The sequence below is a fragment of the Cervus elaphus genome, chromosome 33 (genome assembly GCF_910594005.1).
Source record: "Cervus elaphus chromosome 33, mCerEla1.1, whole genome shotgun sequence".
Lineage (NCBI taxonomy): Eukaryota > Metazoa > Chordata > Mammalia > Artiodactyla > Cervidae > Cervus > Cervus elaphus.
This window is the reverse complement of record NC_057847.1, coordinates 45,686,238-45,705,218: the sequence shown is the minus strand read 5'-3', so window position 1 is coordinate 45,705,218 and position 18,981 is coordinate 45,686,238. Positions and strand designations below refer to the sequence as shown.

The 18,981-nt window shown below is 36.5% G+C and overlaps 1 protein-coding gene across 1 annotated transcript in view; it reads left to right on the top strand.

The window, feature by feature from the left end:
* ARL6IP6 (ADP ribosylation factor like GTPase 6 interacting protein 6) overlaps positions 1-16,861 on the top strand; it is a 34,120-nt gene extending 17,259 nt beyond the window's left edge. The window contains exon 4 of the mRNA XM_043894021.1: positions 15,441-16,861. Within this exon, the coding sequence (XP_043749956.1) occupies positions 15,441-15,534 (94 nt within the window). The 3' untranslated portion in view covers positions 15,535-16,861. The remainder of the gene's footprint in view (positions 1-15,440) is intronic.
* The last annotated feature ends 2,120 nt before the right edge of the window (positions 16,862-18,981 follow it).

Sequence of the window (18,981 nt, the reverse complement as noted above, 5' to 3'; positions counted from 1 at the left end):
CATCAGGTGGCCAAAGTACTGGAGCTTCAGCTTTAGCATCAGCCCTTCCAATGAATAGCAGGACTGATTTCCTTTAGGATTGACTGGTTGGATCTCCTTGCAGTCCAAGGGACTCTCAAGAGTCTTCAGTTCAAAAGCGTCACTTCTTCATCGCTCAGCCTTCTTTATGGTCCAACTCTCAATATCCATACATGACTGCTAGAAAAACCATAGCTTTGACTAGACGGACCTTTGTTGGCAAAGTAATGTCTCTGCTTTTTAAAATGCTGTTTAGGTTTGTCATAGCTTTTCTTCCAAGGAGCAAGCGTCTTTTAACTCAAGGCTGCAGTCACCATCTGTGATGATTTTGGAGCCCAAGAAAATAAAGTCTCCCACTGTTTCCAGTGATGTAGCTGCAGATTTATAGTTATCAGCTTGTTAGGTAACTCAGTGATTATCATAGGTCCTGTCTAGGGTAAAAATGTTAGTTTATAATCTAGAAATAAATTTAGTTGGGAAACGATAATGTATGTGATGGGTAATATATGTGATTGGGATTATCCCAATTAATTTGTGGAAGGGGCAGCAACTTCAGGATTGGCCACCACCTACTTCTTGACCTTTTATGGTTAGCCTCAGAACTGTCATGGGGCTGGTGGGTGCATCATTTAGATACTAAGGTATTACAGGGAGCATATGATGAGGTTCACTCTTCTGCCATGTTGGACCTTGTTGGTTCTAACCAGTTTTTGTCATGTCCTATGGGTCGCAAAGAGTCGGACACAACTGAGCGTCTGAACGGCCATATCATTGTTTTTAAGGTTGTTTCCTTCCCCCTCCCTTTTGTTTCATTTGTACTTTAGGTGCCTCTCAAATGGTCTTACCTGTGCATTTCCTAAAATGTTAAAATATATAGAATTTGGTTGGGAATCTATAGTGAATATACAAATTACTGTCTTCCTGGTGCTGTTGGTTTTTTTGTCTGGATCACTCTGAGTTATCCACCTTTCTGCTTCTTCCAACCACAAATGATATTTGTGGATATTAGGACACTCAGTTTCAACAAACACATGCTTTTAATTCAATTTAAACATTTCTGTACAACCTTGTTGTTGTTTTTTTAAATTGTGTTGCAATGGTATTTGGTATTTGCAGAGTAAATTAGCAGTAAGAAAGAAAAGTGAACAGTTGATTTTCATTTGAATTGCTTTTTGGTAAACTGTTTTTGGTAACTTTTACAGAGTGAAAATTAACACATCTCACGTGTTATTCCTGTGTAATGTTCTGGATGTAGTCAGATGCTGAAATATTTAAATCTCCATTACATTTGTATGTGAAAGGGTTTTCTCTAAGTTCTTGTTCTTATTACTGGGGCCGTTATTTTTCTTACAGGTTAAGATATAGTACAAACAAAATAGTAAAATCATAATAGAAATGAGGTTATGAGTTCTTGATCAGTAATATAAGTCTTGAAGATCAAGAGAAGTAGGTGATTTTAGTATTTAAATTAGAAGTTTCTTTTCCAAGCACACAAGATTTAAATTGAACACAATAAATTGATGGTGTGACTCTTTTATACAGACTTTGGAGAGTTGCCGCTTTGTGAGATCAGATATTCTTTATTGCCATGGACTAATGAAACAGATGTCAGATGGCTAATTGCAGTTGGAGAGAAGCTACTGACAAAAGAGATAGATCAAGAACTTGGCCTTGCTATTTGAGTATCATGAAGTTTCATTATCTATCATTTCATTATTCATTATCTTCATTCTAGGGACTGTTTGGAGCCATCAGTTGTAAAGCTGTCACTATTAATGAATATATTGATGGCATTGCACAGAGGCTTCTGAAGTGAAGGGTTAAAATATACATGTTATATATATTCCATTAAAATTCTGAATGGAGACTTAAATAGATGTAACAAAATCCTGTAAGAAATCATATTAAATATTCTTGGTTTCTTTGTTACTTTCACAAAGTAATATAGCTGCTGTTTGCTTTGCACCTATTTGCTATGGCTTTTGCATAGACAAATTTACAATGTGTCATGTATGGGTTGCTGAATAGACACAGGTGTCCATATGCACAGAATAGCATGGATGAGAAATACCTAAGAGATTGCACTTGGTAATGTTGTACTTGGAACCCTTTATATGTGTTCAACAATCTTCATAAATTATGAATCAATTTCCTCCTCTCCAAAATGGGATTACAAGCAGTGATATCTACACTCATAGGCAATAAATACGTTTACTAGGTAAAGCAACAGATACATCAGATGATAAATCTCATGTAGTCCCAGAGCTTTTCTTTCCTTTCCATAATTTAAGCTGGATGTCTGACTGTGGCCTACCACTGGTTGCAAATTATATTTTATTGAGTAATTGTTATTTATCTTGAGATTTTTATCCTTTAAATTTTTTCCCCGTTCTGTTCTTTTGATAATAATATGCTCTTTCTTGTATTAAATAATGCTAATAGTACATGGTAGTGGTTTTTGAACCTTGTTCTTGGCAAAACAAGTTTGTCAACAAGACATGGTGTTATTTTTAAACTGACTTATGAAATCTAAAGTTTTGGGAATCCCATTTTTTTTGGGGTATTGTTTGGCCTGACTTTCTAACAAATAAGGACTTTGTCTAACTAAGGACAGTATCCAGGACAGATAGATGTCCTTAGCCATTTTTCTACCTTGATAACACTGATGAGTAAAGTTAACATGTTTAGTTCAGTTTGCAACCAAGTAAACTGCTATATATACAGCTTTTCTGCTGGCTCAGTGGTAAAGAATCTGCTATTAATGTAGGAGACGCGGGTTCGATCCCTGGGTTGAGAAGATCCCTGGAGAAGGAAATGGCAACCTGGTACCTCACTCCAGTATTCTTGCCTGGGAAATCCCATGAACAGAGGAACCACGTGGGCTACAATTTGTGGGGTCGCAAGAGTGGGACAGGACTTAGCAGTTAAACAGTAGCAACAGATTGCTATATATAAGTAAACTAGACTGTAAGTTAGTATGCAGTTTCATCCAACCAGATATACATTTATTTCTCTTTAATTTTCAGGAAACTGTAATACAATGAGAAATAACTTAAATGCACACATTTTAATTCTATGTTAAAGAACTCCGCTTATTGTTAGGATCTTTCAGTGCCTGTATGTTATTATATTAGTTAATATCATACCAGCAAAACATAGGTTGTGATTCAATTAAATTTTCTAGTTGGTAAAATTCTAAATGAGGCATAGATTATTATAGAATGGAGATTCAGAAGTGATTAAAGAGATCATAAGGACTAGAGAAGTTGGCAGTATAGCTGGGAAACTAAGGAAAAAGAAAATCCTTTTTAAAAAACGAGGAACTGCTTAAAGTTGAAATTTTGAATTCTGTTATTAACATAGTCTACCATTGTGTAGATTGATAAATCGACTTGCTTCATTAAAATGGGGGCTACTTTATAACTGACACTTATTTATAATGCACATCACTAGCCTGATTATCAGGCTAATGATGCAATGGAGTAAATGCTCAGAATGGCTTTTCTGTCCGTGGGATTCTCCAGGCTGGAGAATACTGGAGTGGGTTGACATGCCCTCTTTTCAGGGGATCTTTCCGACCCAGGGATCCAGTTTGCCTCTTACATTCCCTGCCCTGGCAGACAGGTTCTTTACCACTAGCACCACCTCAGAAGCCCATGTATTTTTAAGAATGATGCATTATAGCTCAACATTACGTGTGTATATATATACATTTATATTTTTTTCCTCACCTTACATCTTTTAAGTAAAGGTTTTTCTAGATAATCGCTTAGCTCAGGATTATTGTGAAACCTTGAAGTCAGTGCAGTAATATTTCTAATGCTTTTATATTTTAATAGCATTTCTATTTCAAATAGTAATTGAGAAATTTATTTGCCAGGACAGTGACTGATTTAAAACTTCCCTTTATTGATTTTTTTATGATTGTAGAATTAATACATGTAGCACAGAATTGTATAACTTAGTTAACGACTGCAAAATCTTATTATGAATAATGCTGAATTAACTAGTGTGAACAGATTGCAGATTATACCTCAGATTAAAAAAAAACTATACATATGTAAATATTTCTGTTTTTATACAAGTATAATCATATAGCACATTTAATAATTATTTCTGTATTTGTAATCTTGATTACTAAAACCATATGACTCTAGACATGCATATGTGTGTATGGGTGGTGTATGCACTTGAAATACATCACTCCACCTAAATATAACTACACCTTCAGTTCACTTCAGTTCAGTTGCTTAGTCTTGTCCGACTCTGCGACCCCATGGACTGCCGCAAGCCAGGCCTCCCTGTCATTACCAACTCCCACAGTTTACTCAAACTCTGGTCCATTGAGTCAGTGATGCCATCCAACCATCTCATCCTCTATCATCCCCTTCTCCTCTTGTCTTCAGTCTTTCCCAGCATCAGGGTCTTTTCGAATGAGGCAGCTCTTCGCATCAGGTGGCCAAAGTATTGGAGTTTCAGCTTCAACATCAGTCCTTCCAGTGAACACTCAGGACTCATCTCCTTTAGGATGGACTGGCTGGATCTCCTTGCAGCCCAAGGGACTCTCAAGAGTCTTCTCCAGCACCATAGTTCAAAAGCATCAGCTCTATGGTGCTCAGCTTTTATAGTCCAACTCTCACATCCACACATGACTACTGGAAAAACCATAGCCTTGACTAGATGGACCTTTGTTGGCAAAGTAATGCCTCTGCTTTTTAATATGCTGTCTAGGTTGGCCATAACTTTGCTTCTAAGGAGTAAGCATCTTTTAATTTCATGGCTGCAGTCACCATCTGCAGTGATTTTGGAGCTCAAAAAAATAAAGTTATCCACTGTTTCCACTGTTCGTCCATGTTTGCCATGAAGTGATGGGACTGGATGCCATGATCTTTGTTTTCTGAACGTTGAGCTTTAAGCCAACTTTTTCGCTCTCTTCACTCAAGAGGCTCTTTAGTTCTTCACTTTCTGCCATAAGGGTGGTGTCATCTGCATATCTGAGGTTATTGATATTTCTCCTGGCAATCTTGATTCCAGCTTGTGCTTCTTCCAGCCCAGCATTTCTCATGATGTACTTTGCATATAAGTTAAATAAACAGAGTGACAGTATACAGCTTTGACGTACTCCTTTTCCTCTTTGGAACAAGTCTGTTGTTCCAGGTCCAGTTCTAACTGTTGCTTCCTGACCTGCATACAGATTTCTCAAGAGGCAGTTCAGGTGGTCTGGTATTCCCATCTGTTTCAGAATTTTCTGCAGTTTGTTGTGATCCACACAGTCAAAGGCTTTGGCATAGTCACTAAAGCAGAAGTAGATGTTTTTCTGGAACTCTCTTGCTTTTTTGATGCTCCAACAGATGTTGGCAATTTGATCTCTGGTTCTTCTGCCTTTCTAAATCCAACTTGAACATCTGAAATTCATGGTTCACGTCCTGTTGAAGCCTGGCTTGGAGAATTTTGAGTATTACATTGCTAGCATGTGAGATGAGTGCAATTGTGTGGTAGTTTGAGCATTCTTTGGCATTGCCTTTCTTGGGGACTAGAATGAAAACTGACCTTTTCCAGTCCTGTGGCCACTGCTGAGTTTTCCAAATTTGCTGGCATATTGAATGCAGCACTTTCACAGCATCATCCTTCAGGATTTGAAATAGCTCAACTGGAATTCCATCACCTCCACTAGCTTTGTAGTGATGCTTCCTAAGGCCCACTTGACTTCACATTCCAGGATGTCTGGCGTCTAGGTGAGTGATCACACCATGATGATTATCTGGGTCGTGAAGATCTTTTTTGTATAGTTCTTCTGTGTATTCTTGCCACCTATCCTTAATATCTTCTGCTTCTGTTAGGTCCATAACCATTTCTGTCCTTTATTGTGCCCATCTTTGCATGAAATGTTCCCTTGGTATCTCTAATTTTCTTGAGGGGTTAGACTTATAATCTGGTAAGCTAGCTAATATGATAGTTTTAGTCTTATTCTGGCGCTTCATCCTAAAAATATTTTGCTGTATTTTCTCCTGACAGATTACTTTGAGATGTATTTTTTTAAAAAGGCTAAAGAAAAACAAATGTATATATGCATACACAGTTATACAATGCATCCAATGTGTAGCCACTGTCTTAGCAATGTAAATATACACAAAAACAAGAGAGGGACAAATGGGAGAATTTTTTTTTTAACTTCTGCATAGTTTCTTACCTGATTTCTTATTCGAGTTATCTGTCCTATAACATTCTAAAGAAGTCAAAACCTGTTTTAGGAACATAACGATACAGTGAAACAAATAACATTTTATCATTGTTTAATTTACGTATTTTTTTGTTTAAAACTGTAGTAACTTTGAAGCTTTCAAGTGGAAATCAATTGGGATAGATTTTTGAAGTGGGATAGATTTCTGAAGTGATAATCTCCCAGGAAATCTCTTTGTTAATTTATATATTTCCAAATAGTAATAGTATTTACTTTGAGGCTTTTAGAGTCACTAGAGGTTCTGGCTGAAGAGAAATTTTGATTCAGTATGTCAGGGTACATTCTGCAATTCTGAATTTCTAAGGAATTCCCAGGCAAGGCTAATACATTGCTAATCTGTGGATTATACTTTGAATAGGGAGGCTTTAGGACAAAAGTTGGCAGACTTTTTCTGTAAAGGACCAAGTGGTATTTTGACTTTGTGGGCCATGTGGTCCCTGTCACAACTCTTCAGCTCTGCCACTGTAGCACCAAAGCAGCCAAAGACAGTACATAAAGGAATGAGTGAGACTACGTTCCAATAAAAAGAAACAGGTGGCAGGACAGGTGTGTCCTAGTTTGCTAAGCCTTCCTTAGAGGACCACTCTGAAATTAGACATTGCTTATAGTTTCTAAACATCTAAGAAATATATGTATATACACACACATATATGTTTATAAGATCAAGTGGACTTGTCTGTTCAGCTTAGTTTTATAGTTGTCAGGATATGGCACACTTTTTTAAAAATCCCATTTTACATTAATTTATAATAATTACTTCCCCATGGACAGAATACTGGAGTGAGTAGCCTTTCCTTTCTCCAGGAGGTCTTCCCAACCCAGGTCTCCTGCATTGCAGGTGGATTCTTTAACAACTGAGTGGCAAGGGAAGCCCATAATAATTCCTTCACACCTAAATGGTAAACAGGTTAACTTTTACTGCACATCTAAGTTTTAGTGAATAAATGATGATAAAGTAGTGATAAAGGGTTCTCTAAAGGCCATTTGAACAAACAAGAAACCTTACAGCTTGAGGATGTTTAAAATTATAACAAAGTAAGACAGTTATTGGAGAAGGAAATAACATCCCACTCCAGTATTCTTGCCTGGAAAATCCTATGGACAGAGGAGCCTGACAGGATACAGTCCATGGGGTCGCGAAGAGTCGGACATGACTGAGCAAACACACACACAACACAAGACGGTTATAAAAACCCACTGTATTAATTTTACTCATTTCTTCTAGATTGTGAGTCTACAAGTTTCTTTCTTCCCAAGTACAGTAAGTGTTTTTCAGGATTAAGAAATAGACTAGGAGAAATAAGTTACTGGCAAGAAAAATAATTAGAAACTTTAAAATGGAAAGCCAAAGTAAATACATCAAAACTTGGTCACAGTTGTTAGGAACTATAAGTAAAACTAGCTTCCTTTTACCAGGCCTTGTACAGAGAAGGAAGGATGAAGTGCGTGCCCTGAAAAATTGTAAAGTTATAGAGGTAAAAGGAAGGTCAGGTAGAAGAGAGCCTGCAGCAAAGCTAGCAAAACATTGAAACAGCAGAAGACCTCAAATCCATTCTAAAATGGGTCAAGTGCTGTGGTGTTCCATATAGAAAGGATGAAGAGACTAAGAGATGAATCATCCAAACTAAGATCTGAATAACTAGAGTTCACAACCTTCATATTCTGAACTAGAATCTTACTAGCTAGTACTGTCCATCCATGCCTGGAGAATCCCATGGACAGAGGAGCCTGGTGGGCTACAGTCCATAGGGTTACACAGAGTCAGACACAACTGAAGTGATTAGCAGCACATCCATCCATCCATCCTACTTCCCTGTCCCATTTTTTTTCTGTGTCTATTCCACATATTCACTTTGCATTTTAGTTTTCAATGGACCTCACTTCCAGTTTCATGAAAGTTCATAATGAGGGAACTTCCTGCTTCTTCCTCCCTCTTTCATGAAATTAATTACAAACTTAATTTACATCCACTTCCATCATACCATTTTTCCTTGTATCTCAGAGGATAAAGGGTGGTTCTCCCTGCCCAAACTTAATTCTACTTCCTGTGCTGTGTATATTGCCCCTTCTCACTGCAGCCTTTCCTTTATGCCCAGTGTTCTTGTTAGGATTTTTTTTAAACATTCAAGTTTCTCCTGTGTTAGAGAAAAAATCTTCATGCCTAAATCTCTTCATAGTTAAGTATCTTGTAAGACTAGAGAAGAGAGAGTCCCCGTTTCACAGTGAACTATAGTTGCTACCACATATGTTATGCAGTCACTCCTAGACTAAATTTTTTTCTCCTTAAATTGACCACAGAACTCTTAATTACAAAATTTAAAATTCATTTTCAATCCATTATTTGAAAGTTTAATATTCCTTTTCAAAATGATTTTCTTTCTTAATTTCTCTGACACTGCTCCCTTCTGTTTTGTTTTTTCTTTCCAGCTTTCTCATCCCTACTTGGCACTTGTGGAATCCCTTTTCATAAGCTACTACTCTGAGAAATAGACTTCTGAGTCTGCCTAGCCTATTCTGAGTCTCTCTCCTGAGACCGTCCCTTTTAATTTTCATTTGTATTTCCTATTGCTTACTAGGAGTTTTTACTTCAGTATCCCATAGGTATTTGCAGTTGAATACATCTAAAATTTCCCACTTTGTATCAACCTGTATTTTGGGTTCCCTATCATGATGAGTGATGTTTCATCCAGCCAGTAAAGTGGGAAACCTGGCCTCAGCTTCAGTTCTTCCTTCTCTCTCATTAACTCCAGCCAGTCCAGCACGAGAAAAATAATGGTTGACATTTATTGTGTTAATGATTGTGTGCTCAGTACATTCAAAACACTGCAAGAAGTACTTGTTAACATTATCTCTTTCAGTCTTCACAGGAGCACTAAAGAGAGGAATTATTAACCTTACTTTAAAGATGGGAATTAGATTTTCAAGGAGGCTGAAGTAGTCCTATAAGTATTAGAGCCAGGTCTAACCCCCCCACCTCCACCCCGTGGAAGGAGAGTTAGTTTTCCAAGTCCTCCTCTCTCACCATGCTAAACTATTAACCATTTCCTGCATTCTCCATGTGTGCTGCTCCTGCACATATTGTTTTTTGTTTAGAATGCTGAATTCATCATACTCAATTTTAGCTCAGGTACTGACTGTTCTTTTAAAATTAAAATCTCTCCCCTTCTACAAACCACACAGCTCCTTTGTCTTCTGCAGAACTGTCTGCAGAACTTTAGCACTTAGCACACTGTGTCACTAGACACATCCTTGTCTCCCGTGTATATTGCCTGGTATAAAGAACTCATGCTATAAATTTTGGTGAAGTTTAATGGAAAGGGGAGAAAATTATAAAGAACTTTAATCAAAACAGAATGATCGTGGCACAGAAAACAGAAATATACAGATCAGTGGGACAGGATAGAAAGTGCAGAGGTAAACGGTGGCAAGAATATACAGTGGAGGAAAAGCAGTGCATTCAATAAATAGTGCTGGGATAACTGGACAGATACATATAAAAGAATGAAATCAGAACATTCTCTGACACCATATACAAAAATAAACTCAGTGGATATAAGACTGGATACTATAAAACTCTTAGACGAAAACATAGGCAGAACACTTTCTGACATAAATCGCAGTGAGATCTGTTTTGATTCACTTCCAAGAGTAATGAACAAATGGGACCTAATTAAAAGCTTTTGCACAGCAAAGGAAACCATAAAGGAAATGAAAAGAAAACCCACAGAATAGAAGAAAATATTTGCAAACAAAGCGACCAAAAAGGGATTAATCTCAAAATATATAAACAGTCCATATATCTCACTATCAAAAAAAATAAAAACAAAAAAGTGGACAGAAAATCCAAGTAGACATTTTTCTAAAGAACACATACAGCTAGTCAAAAGGCATATGAAAAGATGCTCAATGTCACTAATTACTAGAGAAATGGAAATCAAAACTACAGTGAGGTATCACCTTATACTAGTTAGAATGGCCATAATCAAAAAATCAACAAACATTAAATGTTGTAGATTGTGTGGAGAAAAGGGAATCCTTCTACACTGTTGGTAGGAATATAAATTGGTGCAGCTACTATGGAAAACACTGGAGGTTTCTTTAAAAACTAAAAATAGAGCTACCGTATGATCCAGCAGTCCCATTCTTGGACATAAATCCAGAGAAAACCATAATTCAAAAAGATCCATGCACCACCATGTTCATTGTAGCACTATTTAAATAATCAGGACATGGAAGCAATCTAAATGTCCATTGACAGAGGAATGGATAAAGAAGATGTGGTAAGTATATATTACTCAGCCATTAAAAAGAATGAAATAGTGCCATTTGCAGTGATATGGATAGACCTAGACACCATCATACCAAGTGAAGTAAGTCAGATGGAGAAAGGAAATATCATATGATACCGCTTATATGTGAAATATAAGCACATGGTACAAATGAACCTATTTACAAAACAGAAATTGAGTCACAGATGTAGGAAACAAATACAGTGACCAAGGGGGAGAGGGGGTGGGAGGGATAAATTGGGAGATTGGGACTGACATGCACGTGGTTGCTATGCTAGTAGCTTCAGTTGTGTCTGACTCTTTGCGATCCCATGGACTGTAGCCCTCCAGGCTCCTCTATTCATGGGATTCTCCAGGCAAGAATCCTGGCGTGGGTTGCCATGTCCTCCTCCAGGCAATCTTCCCAACCCAGGGATTGAACTGCTTTCTTATCTCTCCTGCTTTAGCAGGCAGGTTCTTTACCACTAGCGCCACCTGGTACATATACACACTACTGTAAGAACCTACTGTATAGCACAGGAGACTCTTTAATACTCTTTAATAGAGTATTAAACCTATAGGAATAGAATCTAAAAGAGTGGATATACGTGTGTATAAATATATAACTGGCTCACTTTGCTGTGCTGCAGAAACTAACAACATTGTAAATCAACTCTACTCCAATAAAAAAAATAATTTAAAAAAGTGAAGAAGAAATAAAGACTTTCTTCAACAACAGAAAAAGGAACTTTAGAGTATAAAGGGTGAATGTAATATATATTGTTTCTTCCTTAATGAGAGACAGCATTTCCTCAGGGAGGAAAGCTTTCTCTTTGAAATTCTAACCCTTATTTCTTAAATAACACTGGTAAAGTTAATTGGAATACCGACAGTTTCATCTTCCACAGAAATTTTTGCAAGTAATTTGTTGTATCATTTTGTGTTTCTGAAAGAAATGTAAGAGAAATGCTTTGCAAGTGATTGAAATATGGTGACGTTTAGTATTTTCTTTCAGATTTTGGATTTGGGTTAAGAATTTCTGATTCCAGGTAAAGAACTGATAGTTACTCCAAACAAAGCTCACACAACTTAAAATTCTTTTGGCATTAGAGAGGTCTTGGCTAGGGAGAGAATGAGCAGTAAAAGGCAGCTTAGATGTGTGAAGAAGGAATAGATTAGTATCAACTAGTCATCCTGTCTCCTACTGAGCCAGTCAGACACACAGACAAATAGCCAGTTGGTCGTTAATGTAAGACTAATATAATTTCTTACTGGCACACAGCTTTCTGCTCAGAGCAAAATCAGTTGGCAGTGATGTTACTGTATTAAATTGAAAGAGTTCTGTCATAAGAAGCATGTCTGAAATGTGGAATATATGTGAGGGAAAGGAAATATAGGAATTAATATGGTATATGAGTGAAGACTTCAAGAAAATGAAGACTACTGTGTAGTATTGGCTCAGACGGTAAAGAATCTGCCTGCAGTGAGGGAGACCTGGGTTCGATCCCTGGGTTGGAAAGGTCCCCTAGAGGAGGGCGTGGCAACCCGCTCCAGTATTCTTACCTAGAGAATCCCCATGGACAGAGGAGCCTGGCAGGCCCCAGTCCATGAGACCACACAGAGCTGGACACGACTGAGCGACTGAGCACAGCAGTGTATAGTACAGAGATGCAGTTTGGAGTCAACCAGACCATGATTAGAGGAAAAGCAATAAATACGAAACAGAGAAGAAAAAAGAGCTGCCCATCTGTTTGGTCTCTCTCTGAAATAAACAAAGGTAATTGATTTGAGACTTAGGGTAGTGGCTTATTCAGTGCTTTAACTTGTAGTTCAAAAGTAAGACTAAGTTAAATTGCCAGAATCATTGAATTAATTTGAATCTTAAATTTGAAATGTATTCCATTCCTGAATAAATGAAAATAAGGTATAGTTCTTTCATGATTTAGTCACTTTACAAGTTTGTTAGATATCAGTATAACTATATTGCTAGAAGGCACATATCCAGACTACAAATCTAGATCGAAATAGTGGAAGTCTTGAGTTCCCTTGTGAATTATAAAGGCAGAAGTGATTATGAACTTTTTGGAAGAGGGTAATACCAAGCAGAAACACACACACAAACGCAAACCTGTAGTTCTTCAGTCTCTTTCTTCCCTCCACCTCTTGAGTCTGCTTGTATGTTCCTGTTCCTCTGCTTTGATTTGGGTTGGGTCTAGATTTAGGTGTTTTACTTAGAAGCAAGAATTGAAGTAGAAGATCAAAAGAATTTTTCAAAATCTCATCTATAGCTAAGCTTTCTTTTCCATAGTAGATGGTGGCTAACATCTATTTTTTTTTTTTTTAACATCTATTGATTATTTGGTATTGCCAGATACTTGATTCTCATAACTTTATAAGAGTAGACTTTCTTTTTATTTCCATTTTGGGAAATTGAGGCTCAGTGGTCAAATTCTGGCTTCATACCCCTTGAAAGTGGCAAAGCTGGCCCTCAAAACTCTCAAAGACTCTTAACCACCAACAGGATTCACATGAGTACTTTTTTGTAGGATTCTTTATTATTAGAAAGGATTTCTTTAGAACCAAAACAAAATGGTACCTTCTTATAACTATAATCTTTTAGGATATAGAAAAAGTTGTATTATGAACTTTGCTTTGTAACCGTATTTTTTTTCTAGTATTTTTTTCTTATTAAATGTTTCCCATTTATTTCCGTTTTGATTTCAGAAATGTATTGCGGTGGAATAGAACTATATCTCAGCATAATAAAATCCACAGTTAGGAATTCTAACATTTACTTTAGGAAACATCCTGGTTTTGTCATTGAGTTCTCTGTGTATTCTGTATTTATTTTTAAATGGTCAAATGAATAGTCAGGTCTTAAAATTTTTGAATTAGTATGTTAAATGAAGTCACATGTTAATTTTCATTATATTGGGTTGGCTAAAAGTTTGTTCAGGTTTTTCCATAACATCTTATGGAGTATTTGACAAAGGGGAATCAAAGTACCTTCAGTTTTTTACAGGACTTCAAAGATCACAAGTAGGTCATAGAAGAGAAAACCTGCCAAGGGTTCTATATATCTTCTTCAGGGAGGAAAATCATGTGAATTTAAAAAGCAGTTTTAAACTAGAAATTCCTCAAATATTTTTAGTCCCTTGCCTGGCAGTACATGCATGACAACCACTACAGTGTTCACAGTGGGAGCATGGTTTGTCTAAGGTGGTAGAAAGAAGAAGAACCACTGCTCTGGAGTATTTCTTCAGTGTTATTAAAATTCATTGTTTTACTGGTTTGTGAGAGCCACTGAGCATATGAGCTTGTACAGCTCAGTAAAATTCAATTATGTCAGCACTGTAGTTATTATAATTTCCTAATGTCTAATAAGCTGTAGTTTAGAGATTTTTCTATTTTTATTGGAATGTGGGGTCTCAGACTAGTAGAAGAGAACAATAAAGTCCTGAAATTCTGTTCCATGATTAACTTTGTTAGTGTAAATTTAAATATTCTCAGGTTAGTGATATGTTTTGTTTTTACAATGAATGATAATGTTGACAGTTAAAATTAGATTTCTGTTCACCAGTTTTTGTTAGAGGAATTTCTTTTTCTTAAAGGGGCAAAGTATTTAGTGTTATCTGTTTTATTTTACCAAATAGTAGGTTATACAGCTAGGTAGAATAGCCCTTATGAGCAAATGAGAAGCATCTTAAACTGGTCCCAGATGAGAAAGATTGAGTGGAGAGAGTAATAACTCCCATGGACCAGAACAGGAGGCTCTCAGAATACAAGTCTTCTGTAGTCCCAGGTGAATGCAAAGGGGCTGTTCTTTGAAAAGTGTGAATTCTTTAGTCTTTGCTCCTGATTTTACTGGACTGGAATCATTATAATAAGGTGCTCTTCAGATGTTAATTTTTATCTAAATACTTCCCTGGTTTTGATCTGTGCTATTAAAGAGGACAAGGGGCATGGTAACCCTCTCAGTCCAGGGCCCTTATTGTTTAATACTTAACAACTTGACATTCTTACTACTACTAGTATACCTCCCTCTATGTCCTTGATTTGGATTGCTCCACTGAGAAGATTCTTTTCTGCCTTTGACACCAATTGGACACTACCTTCTATTCTTTTTAGCATGTCTCATCCTTATTAGGATAAGCAAAGAGTATTACTGCAATAGAGTTAGTGTAAAGAATGTTAAGAAAATGTAGTAAAATAAGTAAAATTGCTCCATGATCAAGGGAACAAATGTCAAGGAAAATATGTGCACATGAGCTAGCTGGCCCTTATAGTAATCATAAAACAGTGTCTTTACTGACACCTGGGAACCCACTGAAAGCCACCTAAATTAAGTAACCTATTGAGTTGAAAACTGAAATGCTTATAGTAGACGTAATCTGTTAATGATTTACATATGGACAAATGCTGTTTTTAGTGCTTGGAGAAAAAGTAGAGTTTCATGTAATCTAAGAAAACATGGTACAAGTAGGACAAATGCTGGAAAAAATATGTATTTTAAATTACCAGTAAGAACAAGAGAGTGGGGAAACCAATGCTAATTTAAATGAAAAAATATGCTTGTAATGGATTAGTAACAAGATTTATATTTTAGAATTAGGTGATGGTACACACATGTGACTGTGAAGCACAGTAAAGAAATTACGGGGATCAAACAGCATTTTACTCCAATTAATGAGATTGAAAAATAATATTTGATAACAAGATAGTTTTTGACAGAGAGCTTACATCTTTACTAATCCTGCAGCTGTCTAATATTCTTTTTTAACTTGTGTATTAATGTATAAACAATGTTTGGGAAACGTGTTTCCAGGTTGTAAGCATTTTCAGTAAAAACTGATAGTGTCTTTGTTATACCAAATTACATTTTCCTTTTTTCATCTGTTTTTTTCTCCCCCTAGGAAAATGACCGGACATTCCTTCCACATGGGCTATAGTATGGCAATTTTGAATGGCATTGTAGCTGCTCTTACTGTAGCTTGGTGCCTCATGTAAACCTGCACTGAAGCAAAATACTGGACAAAACTTAGTCATGATTACTTTGTAATAACTGAAGAACATCACTGCCTATTCGCAAGACCAAGAAAGTTGCTGCTTATTATGTGGTTCAGATACATGTCATATCATCATCATTATGGAGGAATTTTTAAGCATCATTCTAGAGCCTAGGCATTGGGAATATATAAGTATTAAGTTTCAAGTAGTTCTTAAAAGTGTAAGATGTTTACCTCATCTTTTTACTTTTGTGTGTGTTGTCCTTATAAGTTGTAGAAAACATTTTAATGGAAATCAAACTCAGAAACCTGGGTGCAGAACATCCTGTATCAAAGCCTGCCTTTACATGTATATACTACATTTTTGCTAAGAAATACTGTTAGTACTTTTGAGATAGAAATATTTCTTATTTATTCATTGTATTAGAAAAGCAAACAATGCCTACTACTTTGACATTTTATAGAAGCTACTTTTAAATCAGAATATTTAGTTTTTGATATATAATCAATAGAAGGTGCACTTATTTTTTTAACGGGGTATGATTCTTTGTGGTTTTTTTTTTTTTTTTACATATTTTCCTACTATATATTGAATTTGTATCTTTTTAAATTGTTGCTTCTAGGCAAATGTAAATGTTATTTTTTATCTGGTGCAAACCTAATACTTCTCATTTTTAATAAGTATTTTGTCTTTTAAGAAAAGCACATTGGCCTCACATTTAAAACTAAGTACTTATTTTTAACAGAAAAGTAACTGAAAAAAGTTTAATTATTTAAGGAATGATAATATTGAGGAGATTTAAAAGCTATTCCCTCTTTCCATTTTCACAATGCCAAATATTTATCTTGGTGCATATATGATTACTTCAACAGAACTGATACTATCTTGTTTTTAATAAATATAGACTTGACATTTTTATTTTTAGGAATGCTTGAATTAGTTTGTTTCTAATCTCCAAAATTTGGTTACCGAAATAGAAAAAGTATTTTGATACAGTGTGTGTGCATATGTATAATTTTTTATGTATAGTTTCCTTATTTTCCTATTTAAATGTTCTTTTGTAATTGTGTTGTTTTTGTTCTCATTCTAATTAAGCCTTAATTGTTCCAGTTCCTTTCCAAATACCTGCTTAGGAATAGTCACCTGAATTTTAGAAAGATGGACTGTTTAAGATACTGCTTTCCCTGGCCACAGGAAAACCTGCCTTAGGGTAGCTTTGTGTAACGAAAGTGCTTACTCAGGCCAGATGGGAAATGAATATCTACACTTGTTCATGTTACCTGCTGATTGTTGTTACTGAGTAAATGATTTAATAATATTTCTAAAAGTCTTAATCTTTTTTTTCTTTTTACCATTCAAAAACCTTTCATTGGAAATGCCAAATGCTGTTCTCTCTAAATTATCTAAAGTGTTTAGATTAATAGGGGAAGGGGGTGTTTTTGTAAGGCACACATATTACACACACATACACACATCCCATGGCTTAATTATTCCACACACACACTCACATACACACATATCCCATGGCTTAATTATTCCTTGCAGAGTAAGGAATAGGTCTTCTTCCCGACCCTCGGAACCCTTCTCCTTCTCCCTTCCCCAGCAACCTTGGCTCTAAAGGGCTCTTCTATTGCAAAGGAATCAAAATCAGTTTTTCTTCTCTCTACCCCCAAGAACTCCCCAACACCCTCAAATTTGGATAACTTCTTCCAGATTTTTATATCTTATGACTAAGAAAAATCTAGTAGACCCTTTACATGTAAATCTCTGTAAGATACTATATCTATATAATATGGATACACATAAATATTCAGTATGTAACTCTTAAGCTACTTCTTCTGGAGCTCTGTTTCTTTTGGACTGGACTCCTCTTTCTTGGGAAACTCCTCTCTGCAGTCTAACACAGGATGCAAATATAAACTGTCCTACTTCCTTAGCAGAGTGATTGACTGAGGATAGGTACCTAACCAAAGCTAGGCCACTCCTAGTTTCTCATCTTCCCTGGCCACAGTGATTGCAACAGGAATAGAGACATGACTTAAATTTGGCCAGTCTCTTCCCAGAATTTTTCAGGTTGAAATTAAGGTAAATTAAGCTGGGAAGATACCAACCCAGGAGATGCTGGCAACCAGGGTTTAGCCAAATTCAGTGGGACAGAATAAGGCTGACATGGATACTGCTAATAACATTTCCTGTAGTCCCTGACGCCCAGTGGTGACCCTGCCATTCTTGAAATTGGGTTTATTCACAGTTTTGAGAACTAGAAGTCCAAGAATAGGGTGCCAGCATTATTGGGTTCTAGTGAAGATAGCTGTCTTATTGTGTCCTCACTGGTGGGAGAGAGGCTAGCTGTCTTCGTTTAGAAAGATTCTGACCCCGTAATGAGGGCTCCACTCTCTCTACCTAATTACCTCCCAAAGGCTCACCTCCTAATACCATCCCGTTCGTTGAGTGTTAGTTTCAACCAAGTGAATTTGGTGGTATTCAGGGGGCACAAACGTGCAGTCCATAAAAGATCCAGTAGCAAAAGTAGATTCTTTGAAAATGTAAGATAGACTTCCAGTAATAAAACAGATCTTAGATTTTCCATGTTGGTCTATTTTTCCATTTCTGCCTGTCTACTTGATTATATCAGGAACTTGTTGTAAGCAACAAGGAAAAGGAATTTAGTGGAAGGATATCCAGTGACTCTCAGAACTGGTAGGCAGGAATCAAAAAAGTACTGAAAGGTGAAGGAGGAGGAAGCAGAGGAACCGTTTGTTGGTAGGAACAGTATGATTAGGATAATAAAATGAACCCTTGTCATTTGTTCTTGTCCCTTGCAAGATCAGCTCAAGGTTCAGAGTCTTTGGAGAGATTGCCAACTGACCAAGATTTGGTCATGTGCCTCCCCTATTTAGCTTCTGTAATTTGGGATGAGCAGCCCCAAAAGATAAATACTCACTACAGCTCATTCTTGACTGTTCAGTTTCCCCACACATACTATTCCTTTCATACTTGAATTTCTAAAAGTAAAGCATGCCTAACAGTGCAGCTATCATTTACTACATCTGAGGCCAGGACTTCAGAGTATGTTCATTCTTCTAGTTTTGGACATCCTACAAAATATGCTCTTTTTAATACAAATGACAGGAAAGAGAAATTTCTTAAAATACATATTGTATATGACATCAAGAAGATAGGTAGAAGTTACTGTCTTAAGATCCTGGGCACAAGACCTCCCTTGCAGCTGTTCTTTTATCTTTGCTTTGGCCACTATCTTGGCAAATTAGGTTTCTTCCCTAATAGAGTGAACAAATTTACTTCTGATGTGTCTAATGTCTTGTTGATTCTTCGATACCATGTATGGTAGTACAACACACCCCAGAGTATCTTCAGTTTTCCCTCTATACTCCTCTGCTCACATTGTGTGGTGGCAACTGTATCACAAGGGTAAAACACCCCAAC